Here is a 15,546-nt window from a genome sequence, read left to right as displayed (position 1 = left end):
AAACCATCATTCTTGAAGGTTCGTTTTGTGGTTCTAAGGCCAAGAGCTATGACTTATAATAACGTTATTGGAAATGGTGTCTCAGGTTTGATGAAACCCGAGTACAAATGGGTTGGGAATCGATGTGGGTTCAAATTTCTATGTCTGGATCCTAAAGGCTTAGTTGTACTAACCCAAGCTGACTGATTCTCAGAATCCCTAACTATTCTCTCGTAAATGTCTCGGGAAGGACTTAGGGGTATGAATTACTGCTGATGGCACTACCTGACCATTTTGGCTTCGCCTTTGAACTTCGATCAACATTTCGACATTTCTTTTTCTTTTCTTCTTCTTCTTCTTCTTCTTCTTCTTCTTCTTCTTCTTCTTCTTCTTCTTTTTTTTCTTTTTTTTCGTTCTTTTTTTTTCTTCTTTTTCTTTATTCTTTGTCGTTTTTTTCTCATCTTTTCCTTTTTTCTCTTTCTTTTTTTTTCTTTTTCTTTTTTTTTTTTTTTTTGAAAATGGTCTTCTACTCATTCTCCCATTGACAAATGGATACACCTTGAAAACTTGGCTTCGCCAACTAATTTGGGTCAGAACTAACAATTCCTTGTTAGAACGGGTTGGTTTCTTCTCTCTTTGAGAAGGGATGATTTTATGGGGAAAAGGCTTGCCTTCCGTCATCAACAAGGGAAACAAGGAGCTAGTCCGATTTTGTCATAGAATCATCTAAAAGCTTGTCATAAGCAGTGGTTCTGATGGAGGTTTTCTACCGTCAGACATGGAATAGGTAAAGGAATCAAACACGGGATCCTAGTGTACCTTACATTTTGAAACGAGATATATTTCTACCCCATGGATGCCTTTGAGTGTGTTGTGCATTTTATCATGCTTTCCGAATTATTGAGGATTGAAAACAAGACATATTTGGAAACGAAACTGCATGTTTTTATTGGAATGACAAATGCTTAACGGACTCGAAGGAACAATTCCTAGTACACATCCTAGGTCATCGCGGAACAATTGACTCAAATTCAAGAAAGGAAAGTCCTAGACTCGACTCAACTAAGATTAGGAAACAGATCCTGACTCATAATTTTCAAATATGGTCTTGAGCTTTCCCTTGTTCAGCTGTCAACTTAGATGCTCGGCTCTGGTCCTTAATCCCTTTGATGGTCTGCCTCCAACCCGAGATAGTCTTATGAGGAACTACGCCAGTGATGAAGGTTGGTGAATCGAATTGTCTTTTATTAACTTCGTTAACGATAGGAATAAATTCTAGAGCAAGACTCCCGTCATGAATTTCATTCTTCGGGTTTGGCAAGAATTCAGAGCAATCCACAAATATTTTCCCGATAAACACCCCTTTCAAGTGACATGGGCAGATAAGATGGGAATAATCGACATTGTCTTCGACAGAAACAAAGTTGGAGTGATAGCCAAATGGATTGGTGATGTTATTGGGTTTAACATTTGGGATCAGGAGTGCTCCATTCTCAATCATTTCTTGGATTTCGTGCTTCAGTCGATATCACCTTTCAGTATCATGGCCCTTTCCTTGATGGAAAGCACAGTAAGCATTTGGTTTGTACCATTTGCCTTGTTGCTCAGCGGGTGGGTCCGGAGTTGGACCAATAGGCTCCGACTTTCCTTGGGCTATGAGCCTTTGGAGAGCGTATGTATAAGTGCATCCGATATCGGTGAATGCCCTCGGAGCTTGGCGCTGCGGATTCTTCGATTTCCCTTCTACGAGATTGATGGATTCATCAAAATGGGTCGTTGCTGTGGGTTTCGTCTTAGATGACGAGGCCCCCTGGTATCCTTTTCGCTTTTCAGCCTCTGCCTTTATGACATCATATTCTACTTTTATCCCGATTCTTATCAATTCTTTGAAAGAGCCAAAATTCTAGTATTTCAGAGCATTACGGTAAACATGTCGTAAACTCTTTACGAACTTATCTACCATTTCAACTTCGTCTGGCTTCTTGGCTAACTTCACGCTTTCAGCACACCATCTTGCAAGGAATTCAGTAAAGCCTTCTTTGTCTTTCTATGTCATAACCTCTAACATCCTTATATTGGTCTGAATCTCAACATTATCAGCATAGTGCTTACAGAACTCCAACGTAATATCTTCGAAAGTGGAAAAGTTCCTAAGGTCAAGATTGTAGAACCACGCCTTTAGGTGTTCATTCATAGATTGTGCAAAAATTTCAGAGAGCATATCAGCAGGTAATCCCTTCAGTGCCAATTACCCCTTATAAGCCTAGACATGATGGACTGGATCTTTGGTGCCCTTAAACTTTGGGATATCAGTGAGTACCATGTTTGTGGGCAAATTATCCTGAACTGGGGCATAGGCCCTAGCATTTTCATAGTGGATGTTCTTCCCCTGGGAGAGTTTCAGATGGTCCTCGATGAATTTGAACCGTTTCTCCAGATCAGTCAGGGGTGGGGTGGATGAAGAGGAATCTTCACCAAGGTTTGATTCGATCGTATCCATTGTGGATCTTATAAGGTTCACAGCCTTAGTGAGCTTGTTAACAGCATCTTCCATTGCTTGAAGTCGGGTTTTCAGCGGCCTTTCTACAAGAAAACCCCGAACTGAGTCAATATTCGAATGTAAGAGCCCCTGCATACTTAAGGACATGACACCAACTTGACTCAAACAAAGACTCAACTTAGGACTGGACTAACCAAAAGGTTCGAGTCACGGTCAGATTTAGACATCGATTCGTTTTAGACTCGACAAAACGATATGACTCAAGCTATCATAACTCGATTCTAAACTGGATTCGGTGTGACTAAACCCGTGATTGGAACAACATAGCCCATAGGTTTATATGAAACGTCTAAAATAGCCTAGCTTAGATGTTTTTGCTGGCCTATCCTAGACCAAATGGTCGACCAACATGACTCGCAACCTAAGAGGTGAGCTTGGGTGACCCAAAAAGGTCGTGTTCTAGACACTTGGAACAAACCACGCCTAGCCCAACACGGCCAGGACTTGGACACGACTCAACGCACTTCATGCTTGGACAAGGTTCGAGAAACATTTTGGATTGATTTTAAAAACAAAGGATTGATTTGAAAATGAGATTTGAAATGGGCAGCATGCCGCCTATAAAAGCTCATTTTGGGCCGAAACAAATCTAATCCTATTTGGGCAGCATTCCGGGTTTTTAAAACCATGTTATTTTGAAAGTCAGTTGTTCAAAAGTTCGGCTTTAAACTTGACATGGAAAAATTGAAAAAGACTCGGGAATTCACATTTGCACATTGTCATTCTCATGTTATAAGGATGTATGCTCCTAGACATTTCTAAGTCTCGGCAAGTCTTCTACAAGAAGGTCTATTCCTTCCATCCTTTTGGGTCTAGTAGAGGAAGGGCCTTTAGGTAGAGTGCCTAGAAGAGCACACTCACCCCCAACAACCACGAAGAGGCTGAGTGGAAGCAAGCAAAGTGCAAGCACCTAGCATAGTGGGACGTCGCCCCCTACGCGTCACAAAGAAGTGTTGGGACGGCCCGGGAAAAGTCCTTAAGGGTTTATGCATGAATCGTAGCACTACGAGTAATGTTTTACTTTCCAATACTTTCTTTTCAAGCTTTACCTCGGAGGAAAAGACCCTAGAAACAAAGTGTAACTAGTCCTCTTTTCCCCAGCGGAGTCGCCAAACTGTGGAGAATGCCCGCGGGATCCACAGGGGCATTATCGACTCGAGGTTCTTTCGAATCGAATTAAGACAAATTAAAGTCTCCACCAAGTTTTATGAGGACTTGGAACCGTTCAAGTCAACTTTACACCTTTCGTCGAAAAGCAAAAAGCCAATCGACTACGAGTGATTAAAGATAAAGACTAGTACCCTATATCACTCGATTTGAATGACTCTCGTAATCCAATGGTATTTAGACGGATCCACAAACCATAGATCTTGAGTAAGGGGTGAGGGTACGTGTTAGGAAGCCCATAAGGACATCTAACCCCGCCCGTCAATGACGGCCTCTACTAAGTCAAGTATTGGATTTCAAACAAGGTCGTAGCTACCACAATATATGATATGCAAACGTCGTTTTAAAACCCTAACACGTGACAACAATTTCTATGTCGTTTAATGCATGAATACTAACTTTGTCAAAGTTGTTTTAGCATGTTGGTTGATTTGAAATAAAAGATGCGCAAACACGGCTTATGAGGAATGGGGGAGCCATTGGGATCTATCATATTACAACCCGGGCATTTCATGCCGACACAACGAGAAATAAATTACAACTCAATCTAATTACAACAACTATCGAAATTACTTTGACTCAGATTGAAATAAAAACTATATACATGATAAAAATTACAATACAAACTAACAAAATACAACTTGAACTATTACAACTTAACAAAATGAAACAAAAATATAAACAAAAAGGCTAAAACTAAGTTAGATTGATTAATGATGTTAGCCGAATTATTAGTTAATAAATAAATTAGATTAGAATTAAAGTAATTAATTTAAAGGAAATAAATACAAAGGCTTGAAATAAATTCGGTACAACTTATTAATTAAATTGAACCCAACTTATTAAAATTATTCACCAATCCATATTTATTTAAATCGGATTAGTAAAGAATTAAAGAAACAAAAGAAGAAAAGAAATTAAAACTGGCAGACCCGTGCAGTGCACTGATCGGAAGTCCGAACATACCCGTGCAGCGCACGGTTTTTTTAGAAAAACAAAGTTAATTACGTTTTAATTTCGAAATCAGTAAAATAAATTACGGAAACATTCACTAAATTAAATTACAGATTTTGAACCATAAAAAAGAATAAAAATAATTTTTTACAATATATTAAAAATAAATAAAACAAATTAAAGGTTAATTAATTACAAATTGAATTAAATAATTACGAACTAGGTTAAATACAATTCTAATTTATCAACGAGTGCAAATGGAAAGGTCTTAAGCACGCACTTCCATGCTAGCGAGAAAATTAGTGAAAGGGAAGATGAATTCAATTAAAAATTAGAAGGTTGCAAATTTCATTTACAATAATGTTATTTTAATCCTACGATGTTTAATAAATTAACGAACTAATTTGAGGCATTAATTTAGTCGGAAGAAATGTGTAAAACGTGGCCTACTATTATGAATGAAAAGTTCGAAGTTAAAACCGTGATACAAACGACATAATACGTCAATTAAATCGATTTAATTCTATCCGATTCCAAATACGAGGAAATGAGAAGGGGATATGACCGACCAATCTGGCGGATTTCTTTCCCAACTCAAGTCAACGCGGTTATTCGGAATGACACTTTTACACATACTCATACTATACTAATGTTTCATAGTTAATGATGTTAGACGATGTATAATATATAAAATAAGCGATAAAAAAACAAGTAAAAAACGAAATAAAATGGGAAAGAAGGAGGATTTGATGCACCCTCAACCTACATGTATCGATGACACCGTCTTGGGTTGTAATCGATCGTAGTTTTTATCTCGAGGGGCCATCGTCGACGAAGACAATTGAAATTGAATTTTCAAATCAGGAAATAAGACGTTCAAAAGGCAGACTTGAGCAGTGATTTTCAATCACTCACCACGACTTCGTTTCTCATTAATTTTTCAATCCGAAAGATGTTTTGGAAACTAGAAAGACTTAGTATTGTTAATATGGAAATCAAAGAGAAGTTTTAAGAGGATTTGAGCACGAGAATCAAGGCCAAAACCACGACAGAAACTCAAAAACAAGATTTGTGTCCCTGTTTTCAAGCGGCTGTCACGGCTTTAGTTTAGGGTTTTTTGGACGATTTCTTTCTTTTATATTCTGTTTAGTTGGTTTCTGTTGCTAAGGGGTGTTAATGGTTGAGGTAGAAGTGTATTTATAGGGGGTTTCGACGTGTAGAAGTAGGGTATACCGAGGAGGCGGCAGCTCGGGCTTCAGTGTTTGTGTTAGAGTTTGGTTGTGGTTTCGTGGGGAAAAAGATAGGGTTTTCATAGGGTTGGATACTAGGTTACTTGGAGGTTTATTTAAGGATGAATGTAGTCTAGGTTTGAACCTAAAGGGGAAGCAAAAGGAGTGAGCTTGGAGGCGGCACGAACACGAAATCGTGCTCTGTTTTGGGCGCTGTTGTCACGGGTTCTTGGGGTAGGTTTAGGGAGGTTTTAGGGCTCAGTTTCTTAATGGGAAATGCACTATCAAGTAATATAGTATGAGGGTATGGATGTGGGTATGGTAGTAAGCGGTTTTGGACGAGTTTGATAAGGGTTTGGGGCTTGGTAATGCTGAACACGGGAAAGGATATGGACTGGTTGTGTGGGCTGTTTATGTCGTGTTTGGGTTTGTTTTTGTGCATAGCTTTGGACGTAGTTATGCATGGGACATGGGTCTTGGACATGGGGCTAGTAAGGGTAAGAGGTTAGGTCGAAAGTGCGTCGAAAATCGAGCCCAAATCAAGTAGAAGACGAGCTCAAAATCGCGTATAAAATCGTCGTAAAAAATCGAGTTCTTAGAATATGATTTATAAAACGATTTAAATTGATTTTTCAAATCAAGTAACATAAGAATGATTTTTCAAATCAAATATCTATTTTATTTCCAATAAAATGAATTCGAATTAAAACAATAAAGTGAATTCACCTTAAAAAAAACATTAACTTAAATATCATTTAAATTAATAAAATACTTCATCGACGATGCCCATTCTACATCGTAAAACGAGCTCCAAATAATGACAATGACAACTAAATAATACATGTCGTCCTATCATCATCGGGTGTTTATCGGGTTTTCTATAAATTCCAATATCGACGGATACGGGTATCTACACATACTGTTGTCAACAGATGAATATAACAACGGTTTTGCACGCAATAAAGCCGTTGTTAAATTTTGACATTCAATTAAATAAGAAACGAAATGAACCGTTATCATATATAATATTTAACAACGGTTTTGGAACGATAATACGTTGTCAATAGTAAACTACAACGGATTTGATACCGTTCTTAAGATTTAACAACGGTTCTTGATGTTATATAACAGTCGCTTGTTATTTGTACAACCGTGGTATATATTTAACAACCGTCGTTGCAATAACGGTCCCGTGTTTCTATTTAAAAATGGTAATTTGCATTATTTGACCGTTATTGGATGTCTTATTTGGCGTAGTGATATCTCACAAGAATAAGGGCAGGCAAAGAACAAGTGCGCACTGCTCTCAGCATGGCATCCGCACAGTACACATCTGTTAACTATGACAATCCCTCTAGTGCACAAATTATCTATAGTGGGCAATTTATTTAGCAAAGAAAGAAGACTGATCATGGAATGCTTGGGATACGTGATCTAGTCAGCCAAAGTTTGATGCATAGAAAATGAAGCGCCTTTCTCTGATCTTTAAATAAGTCATACACCTGCTGCTTGAAGTCAGGTAGTCTGAGAAAACTTTGTGCAACTCCCAAATTACCCGTGAATTGGAGGAGAAGATCACGACAAGTAATGATACTGCTCCACCCCCATGAAAAAGCTGCTGTAAGTTTGAAATCCCATATACTGACTCCTTTAAGTACATAAGCCTTGATCCATCGAACCCATATGGTAGAGGAGTCAAGTTCAAGTTTGCGAATCCAATCCAATATTAGACGCTTATTCCAACTGAGTATTTCCTTTATATTAACTTCACCTTCCTGCATTGGCCGAAAGAAAATCCCCCAACTTTTAAACACCATACGTCTTTGTCCTTCACCAATACCCCAAAGGAAGTCCTTGCATAACTTCTTAATTTTTTTAACAACTCCCTTAGGTAATAACACACTAGCGACCAAAAAATTTTGAATGCCAAAAATCACAGAATTAATGAGAGTAATCATACCGGCATAGCTTAGTTGATTGTTAGCCCAATGGGTTATCTTGCATCTAATCTTATCCAACATGGGCAAGAACATTTTTTGGGTCAGCCTGGCACTGAACAGTGGGATACCCAAGTATCTCACACGCAACTCACCCTCAACATATCCCGTGGTTGAAAGAATAAGAGCTTTCTCCTGAGGAGAGACTCCACCAAAGTAAAGGTTTGATTTCATAGGATTTACATATAACCCAGAGTAGGCAGCAAAGAGGGCGAGGCACTTATCAACAGCCTGAACAGATGGGAGGTCGCCTCGTGTAAAAACTAACAGATCATCCGCAAAAATAAGGTGTGTAAGATTAATTTTTACACACTTTGGGTGATAGGAGAACCCAGGAAACTGGGGACGTTTTCAAAGAAGCTTGGATAACACTTCCATACAAAGTGCAAAGAGATAGGGGGATAGAGGGTCTCCCTGCCGCAGTCCTCTTCTGCCCGGAAAGAAACCTTCAACGGAACCATTAATATTGAGAGAGAAGTGAGAGCATGTAACACAAGCCAGAACCCATTTTCTAAACTGAAGAGGGAATCCAAACAACTGCAAACAATCAACAAGGAAATGACAATTAACCGAATCAAATGCCTTTTATATGTCAACTTTAAGGATGCATCTGGGAGTGAGAAAAGCTCTGTTATACTTAGCTGCCAGTTCATGAGCCAACATTGAATTATCAAAAAGATCCCTGCCCTCTATTATTATTATTATTATTATTATTATTATTATTATTATTATTATTATTATTATTATTATTAATTTTTTTTTCAAGGAATTACCTCCATTTTATTCATCCCAAAATGGGGAAAATAAAGGCGTAAACTTACAAAAAATATCCACTAGCTTGGCATCAAAATGCCAAATAAAGAGAAGCAACTAAGTAAGATGCTCAGCTAGAACATTGTACACACTATCTTTACTACAAGCTAATAATCGAACACCTACGAGATACTTGATTTGCTTTGCTAGGAGTTCCTGATTCCTTTCTTGACCCATAAAGATTCGTTGATTCCTTTCATGCCAAAGGAGATGGACAATTGCAGCAAGAGTGCTAATGAACCAGTTCGAGGACCAGTGATTGCGATGTTTTCTGCTTCTAAACCAGCCAATTTCCTGCCTGAGACTCAGACCTCTTCTTTTAAGACCAATCCAATGCATCATGTCCTGCCAAAGAGTCTTAGCATAGGGACAGTTGAAGAATAACTGCAGGTGACTCTCAACTGCAGCTTTACACAAAATACACCTGTTAGGCATGAGCAAACCCTTCCCAATAATGTTATCCACTGTAGGAAGGTGATGCTCCAGAGCTAAAGAAATGGTGATCCTATGAGAGGGGATTATAGCAATCCTGCTAAGAGGCTTTACCTAACAGACTTCAGGGAACCTGCCCCTGAAGATATCGTAACTCTTAGAGAATAGGAACTTTCCATTACTAATACAATGCTGAACCAATAGGTTAGTTTGAGGAATGCTACCAGCAAGCTGAACACAAGTATTTCTGGTCTTTAAAATTCCTTTTAAGATGTCAGGGAAAAATTCTTTAATGGGAGCATGCTAGACATCAGTCCCTTTGAAAGGATAGGTCTTGACCCATTGAATCCAAAAGCTATCATCAGTACTATCCAACTTCCACACCCACTGTAATAGCATTGCCTTATTCCAAGATAATAACTCCTTTAATCCAAAACCTCCTTCCTGTCAGGGGGCACAAATGGCTTTCCAACTCTTGAATGTCATTTTCCTAGACCTTCCTGAATTTGCCAAAAGAAGTCTTTGCTCATTTTGTTGAGTAGTTTAACCACACCCTTAGGAAAGAGGATGCTAGCACACCAGTAATTTTGGATACCAAAGAGGACAGATTGGATCAGTTGCAGCTTACCAGCATTGCTTAAGAACTTAGTGGACCAGTGATGAATTGCATCATGTAATTTGTTAATAAGCATACAAAAATTGCTGATGCATAATCTAGAAGCATTCAAAGGAACTCCCAAATACCTAATAGGGAACTCTTCTTGTATTATTATTATTATTATTATTATTATTATTATTATTATTATTATTATTATTATTATTATTATTATTATTATTATTATTATTATTATTATTATTATTATTATTATTATTATTATTATTATTATTATTATTATTATTATTATTATTATTATTATTATTATTATTATTATTATTATTATTATTATTATTATTATTATTATTATTATTATTATTATTATTATTATATTATTATTATTATTATTATTATAATTATTATTATTATGATTATTATTATTATTATTATCTTTTTTTTCTTTTAAAAAAACAAAACAAAACACTGCAACTTTTATTAAGATCAAATCATTTTTTACAAGAAATTGGTGGGCAGCCGAGACACAATCTGGGCTCTCACCCCCTTAGCAATAGCAAAGCTAAGTCGAGTAAAACTAAAAGCAGCAGCGCGCGCCTCGGTATCCTGAGACACAGAAAATTTCTGAATCCGCTGAGTAAAGCAATGACATCCGCCTCCAACTCCCCCTACAAAGAGAAAGAAAAAGGTAAGAAACCATAACCGATCACCGAACACTAGTCCTAATACTTGGCGCATTTGCGCCGAGCAGCGTCAACCACCACACGTCCAGGTACGAACTCAGACATCCCAGACCGAGTAAAGGGGGAAGACTCGGTCATATCCACACACACATCACAGCCCTTGTCTTAAGAATAAAGCAATAAATCTGCCGGACGCAAGGACATGTCATGCCCATCGATCAACCCAATATCTACCTCTTTACTAGCAGAGATCCCAGAGCGAAAGCAAATATCTAAAAGGGTGTCGCAAACAAGGTTATGCCGATGTTGTTGTTCTTGTTGTTGTTGTTGTTGTTGTTATTATTATTATTATTATTATTATTATTATTTTTTTTTTTTTTTTATTATTATTATTATTAAATTTTTTTTAAATTTTTTTTTTGCAGAAATTAGGATCTTAATATTGAAATGCAAATTTTGTGGTCCAAGATTCTTAAAGTTCCTACAAGAAAGACCAATGAGTTCACCTTAAGCCAAAAGAAAACATCACACTAAACAACCAAACTAGATATTATTATTATTATTATTATTATTCTGCACCAAACTAAACATCACACTAAACAACCAAATTGATGGGGCATATTCTGCACCCGCTGACCGAGTCAACATATTGAGCAAGGTCAAAGATATCCACAGCAAGTCAACGTATTAGACAGCATAACCGACGCAGCCTGTCGGCCTGTCACCTGGGTCCCGGCTGGGCAACTAGCCAGCCGGGAGGCATATCCGCGTACTCACATCCAAGACCCCTCAGCATGGAGTCAACCAGGCCAACCGGCCTGCCATGGGTCCCTCGGCCGAGGGTAGATCAGTCTTTCCACCTGCTCTGCCACTTGGCCACTTGGCCACTACGTGACAAAAGGTGAAAGTCTATAAATACTCCACTTCTCTCATTGAGAAAAGGATACGAAAATAATCGAATAATCCACAATTCATCTCACAATACACTAATCTGGTAAAAACTCCCTTATCTCTCTACAATATACTTTGCCAAGGAACACACAACTTAATCTCTTTAAGTTTACTGACTTGAGCGTCGGAGTGAGTTCGCTCGGTACCAAGCCGAGCCCTCAGTTTGTTCATTGTCTCAGGAGAGGCCGAAAGGAAGAGACAAGCAAAGTCATCATTCTACAAGCTTACGTGGTAACAAATCCTGCTCCGGAATTACAATCGGAACAATTGGCGTCGTCTGTGGGGAAAGGATACTAAAAGCTAGTCAAATCCCTTACAAAAAAAAAAACACAAAACAAAACTCACCCAGCAAGCTAAGAAGATCTCAAAACAACAAGAAATAATTGTGAGCGACGAAACTGCATTCTATCAGGATGACATAATCCCTAATTCTGAGATCAGGCAGTCCCCAACCGGCCGAGTAATCCAACCGGCGTACGGGATGCCAATACTACCATAAACACCGCTGCCTGCTGGCCACGTCATTGTCATGGGACATGTGGTCGATGCAGCCAAACTGAAGCTATTCCTGGACCTGATGGGTAATACGCCGATCACCCCCGCCGCTACGACGGTGACGGCAGCACACCCGCAGGTGACCAGGGCCCATAAAGTGACCCCGAACAACTTGTCCGGGGCAATACAAGGAGCCATGCATACTAGGACGCCGGCGGAGCCCGAGCTGCCAGTGGCAGACCAAAGTCCTTCCCCCACTCGCGGGAGGACAGTATCGCCGCGGCAACAACGAGGCCCGCCCCGAAGAAATGAAGAAAGAAGTCCGACTATCCAAAGTCGGCAACAAGAAGCCCTTCCCACCACGGGGAGAGAAGCCGGACTAGCGGTGCGAGAAGCCGATCGCCACGTGTCGTTCGACACGTGGTCAGACAGCCCCTCAGTGCCTATGTCCTCGGAGTCTCCGTGCCGACCAAACTGAAGCTGCTGTCCCTATCATACAAAGGGGATAGCGACCCAACCGACCATGCCGAGGTTTTCGAGTCGTACATGTCGGTATGGGAGCAGCCCGATGAGGTATGGTGCCGAGTCTTCCCAACAACCCTGCATGGGATGGCCCATTGTTGGTACAAGGGGCTACTTAATGTTTCGGTATACTGCTATGCCGACCTGAGAGACAACTTCATAGCCCAGTACGCTTGTAACAAAAGAAGGGCCGTGGAGACATCGGATCTCCTCACTATCCGACAGGGGGGATGACGAGTCTCTACGAAGCTATGTGAAGAGGTTCGACGCAAAAGCTCAGCAGATCCGTGAGCTGAACATCGAACTGGCGGCCTTCGCACTGATGAAAGGCCTCCCGAAAGGCGAGCTCAAAAATGAGCTGATCAAGTGCGAAGTCCTCAACCTGGACTTCGCCAGAAAGATGGCCGACCGAGCCGTAAAGGTGGAGGACTACCACAAGACTTGGGTAGGCCACAGTGAAGCTGAGCACCCAGAAAGGAAGAGCCGCCGGGAGAATGCTGATGAAGGTCGCCGTGCCATGAATAGGTCACGGCCTGAAAGATCTAACAAGAAACAGAGCTCGGCGGGCGCCGGGGGGAGTTCGGGACCATACACCCAGAAGCGGTACCACGGTCTCACCCCCCTGGTCAAATCACCGGCCGAGGTCTTTGCCCTGAGCAAGAATGAAGGCCAGAAGTGGGCAAGACCCCCCAAGACGAGGGCGGAGGGCGACGCAAGCCAATTTTGCGATTACCACGGCCAGCCCGGCCATAAGACCGACGACTGTCGGCATCTGAAGAACGCCATCAAGGAGCTGATCCGAAAGGGGGCCCTCAGCAAGTACGTAGCTGGGGCCCCGGAAACGAGCTCCGACGGGGCGAATAGGAAATCAGTATTCTAGAGGATGGGAGTGATCCAGGTGGTTACCGGAGGAAACGAGAACGGAGGGTCAGCTAATGGGCACAAACGACACCTAAATGAGCTTTACCAAGCCATCAACTTTGTGCCCACCACAGCGATCCCCGCTTCCACCGTCCCCAATATAACCATCGGAAAGAAAGACTACGAAGGAGTCGTAGCCCCACACAGCAACTCGCTGGTAGTCCACCTGGACATATCCAACCACTTGGTTAGGAGGTGCCTAATTGATATAGGCGCCTACACGAACATCATGTTCAAGGAATGCTTCCTCAATCTCGGTCTGAAGATTGAGGACTTGAGCCCCTGCACCAACCCACTATACAGCTTCTCGGGGGCCGACCTGGTACCCCTGGGGTCAATTAGGTTGCCGGTGATGTTCGGCCAGACGGATGCGGCCAAGAACGTTTTATCTGAGTTCGTGGTCATTGATGGTTCGTCCGTCTACAATGTTCTGATAGGCCGGGTTACTTTGAGCGAAGCCGATGCTGTAATGTCCATCCGGGCCCTGACATTGATGTATGTCTCGGACCGGGGGAGGCACAAAAGCTCGTCTCAAAGGACGAGAGGGACGAAATTGTCAATGTCCAAATATCTGCCAGAGGGTGTAACATGCAATCCCTCAAAGTGGCGAAGAAATCAGAGAAGGGGAAGAGCCCATCCTTACGACAGGAGGGTGATCTGATGAGCACTAACAACGTCAGCATGGTCGAAGGAGCCGAGACCGAGCAAGTGGAAATTGACCCAGGACGCACCGTAACTGTCGGTGTCGGCCTGGAGCCAAAATTCAGAGCCGACCTCCTGGACCTGCTGAGAAAGAACAAAGACGTCTTCACGTACTCAGCCGCCGAGATGCCAGGCGTGAGCCGAGAGGTGATCGTTCACAAGCTGAATGTACTCTCCAACGCTCGCCCTGTCAAGCAGAAGATGAGGAACTCCTCGGCCGAGAAAGATGAGGCCATCAAGGCCGAGGTAGACAAACTATTAGAGGCGGGCTTTATCATGCCTTGTACTTACCCTGAGTGGCTAGCAAATGTTGTAATGGTGAAGAAGTCATCAGGGGGGTGGAGGATGTGTGTTGATTTTACAAATCTTAATAAAGCATGCCCTAAAGATTGCTATCCCTTGCCTCGAATAGATAGCTTAATTGACGCAACGGCAGGCTACACCATGCTAAGCCTATTAGACGCCTTCTCAGGGTACCATCAGGTATTCATGGCCGAAGAAGACATGCCTAAGTGCACATTCATCACCATACACGGCACATACATGTATAAAATGATGCCGTTCGGTTTGCAAAATACTGGCGCAACTTACACTAGGCTGGTGGACAAAGTGTTTCAAGATAAAAAAGGGCGAAACATCGAGGCTTACGTCGACGATGCTATTGTAAAAAGCAAGTCTGACAGCGAGCACTTGGCCGACTTGAGCGAAACATTTTGTTCACTAAGGAAATACAAAATGAAACTTAACCCAATGAAATGCAACTTCGGTGTCCGGGCAGGTAAGTTCCTCGGCGTGCTTGTCAGCGCCAGGGGAATTGACGCCAATCCAGAGAAAGTCCAAGCAATACTGGACCTACCGGAGCCGAGGAATCAAAAAGAGGTTATGATGTTGACCGGGAGGATGGCGGCTCTCGCCCGTTTCATCTCTCGGTCAGCCGACAAGAGCACCCCATTCTTCAAAGTGTTGAAGGGGAATAAAGACTTCAGCTGGGGGTAGGAACAGAGCACAGCTTTCAGGCAACTGAAAGCTCATCTTCTAACTCTCCCAACCTTGTCCAGGCCGATGCTGGGGGAGACACTATATCTATACATAGCAGTTACCTCGGCCACGGTCAGTGTCGTAATCATCAGAGAAGAAGACAAGCAGCAACACCCAATTTACTTTATCAGCCATACACTGTTGCCCACCGAAAGAAATTACCCACTGATTGAAAAAGCAGCCTTTGCTGTCGTCGTTGCCGCAAGGAAACTGAAACCTTACTTCGACGCGCATCCCGTGACGGTCTTAACCGACCAGCCATTGGAGAAAGCATTGGAAAAATTCGAAAAATCCAGCAGGCTCATCAAATGGGCAGTAGAGCTATCCGACCTCGGCATTCAATACAAGCCGAGGCCCTCGATAAAGAGGCAGGCACTTGCAGACTTCCTGGTCGAGTGCACATATCAAGAAGAACCAAATCCCGGAGTATGGGAAGTATACACCGACGGGTCCTCCACGACGAACAGCTCAGGAGCCCGGCATCCTTATCATC

The 15,546-nt window shown here is 41.7% G+C and overlaps 1 protein-coding gene across 1 annotated transcript; it reads right to left on the bottom strand.

Moving 5' to 3' along the window:
* Positions 1 to 7,298: 7,298 nt before the first annotated feature.
* Positions 7,299 to 8,665, bottom strand: LOC141632428 (uncharacterized). The gene is made up of 3 exons (XM_074444974.1): positions 8,660 to 8,665; positions 8,333 to 8,423; positions 7,299 to 8,149 (listed from the first exon to the last, which is right to left on the bottom strand). Exons 1-3 carry the CDS (start codon positions 8,663 to 8,665, stop codon positions 7,299 to 7,301), a joined length of 948 nt encoding a protein of 315 aa, XP_074301075.1.
* Between the last annotated feature and the right edge of the window lie 6,881 nt (positions 8,666 to 15,546).

This window comes from Silene latifolia, chromosome Y (genome assembly GCF_048544455.1).
Source record: "Silene latifolia isolate original U9 population chromosome Y, ASM4854445v1, whole genome shotgun sequence".
NCBI lineage: Eukaryota > Viridiplantae > Streptophyta > Magnoliopsida > Caryophyllales > Caryophyllaceae > Silene > Silene latifolia.
This window is presented reverse-complemented; position numbering and strand designations above follow the sequence as displayed.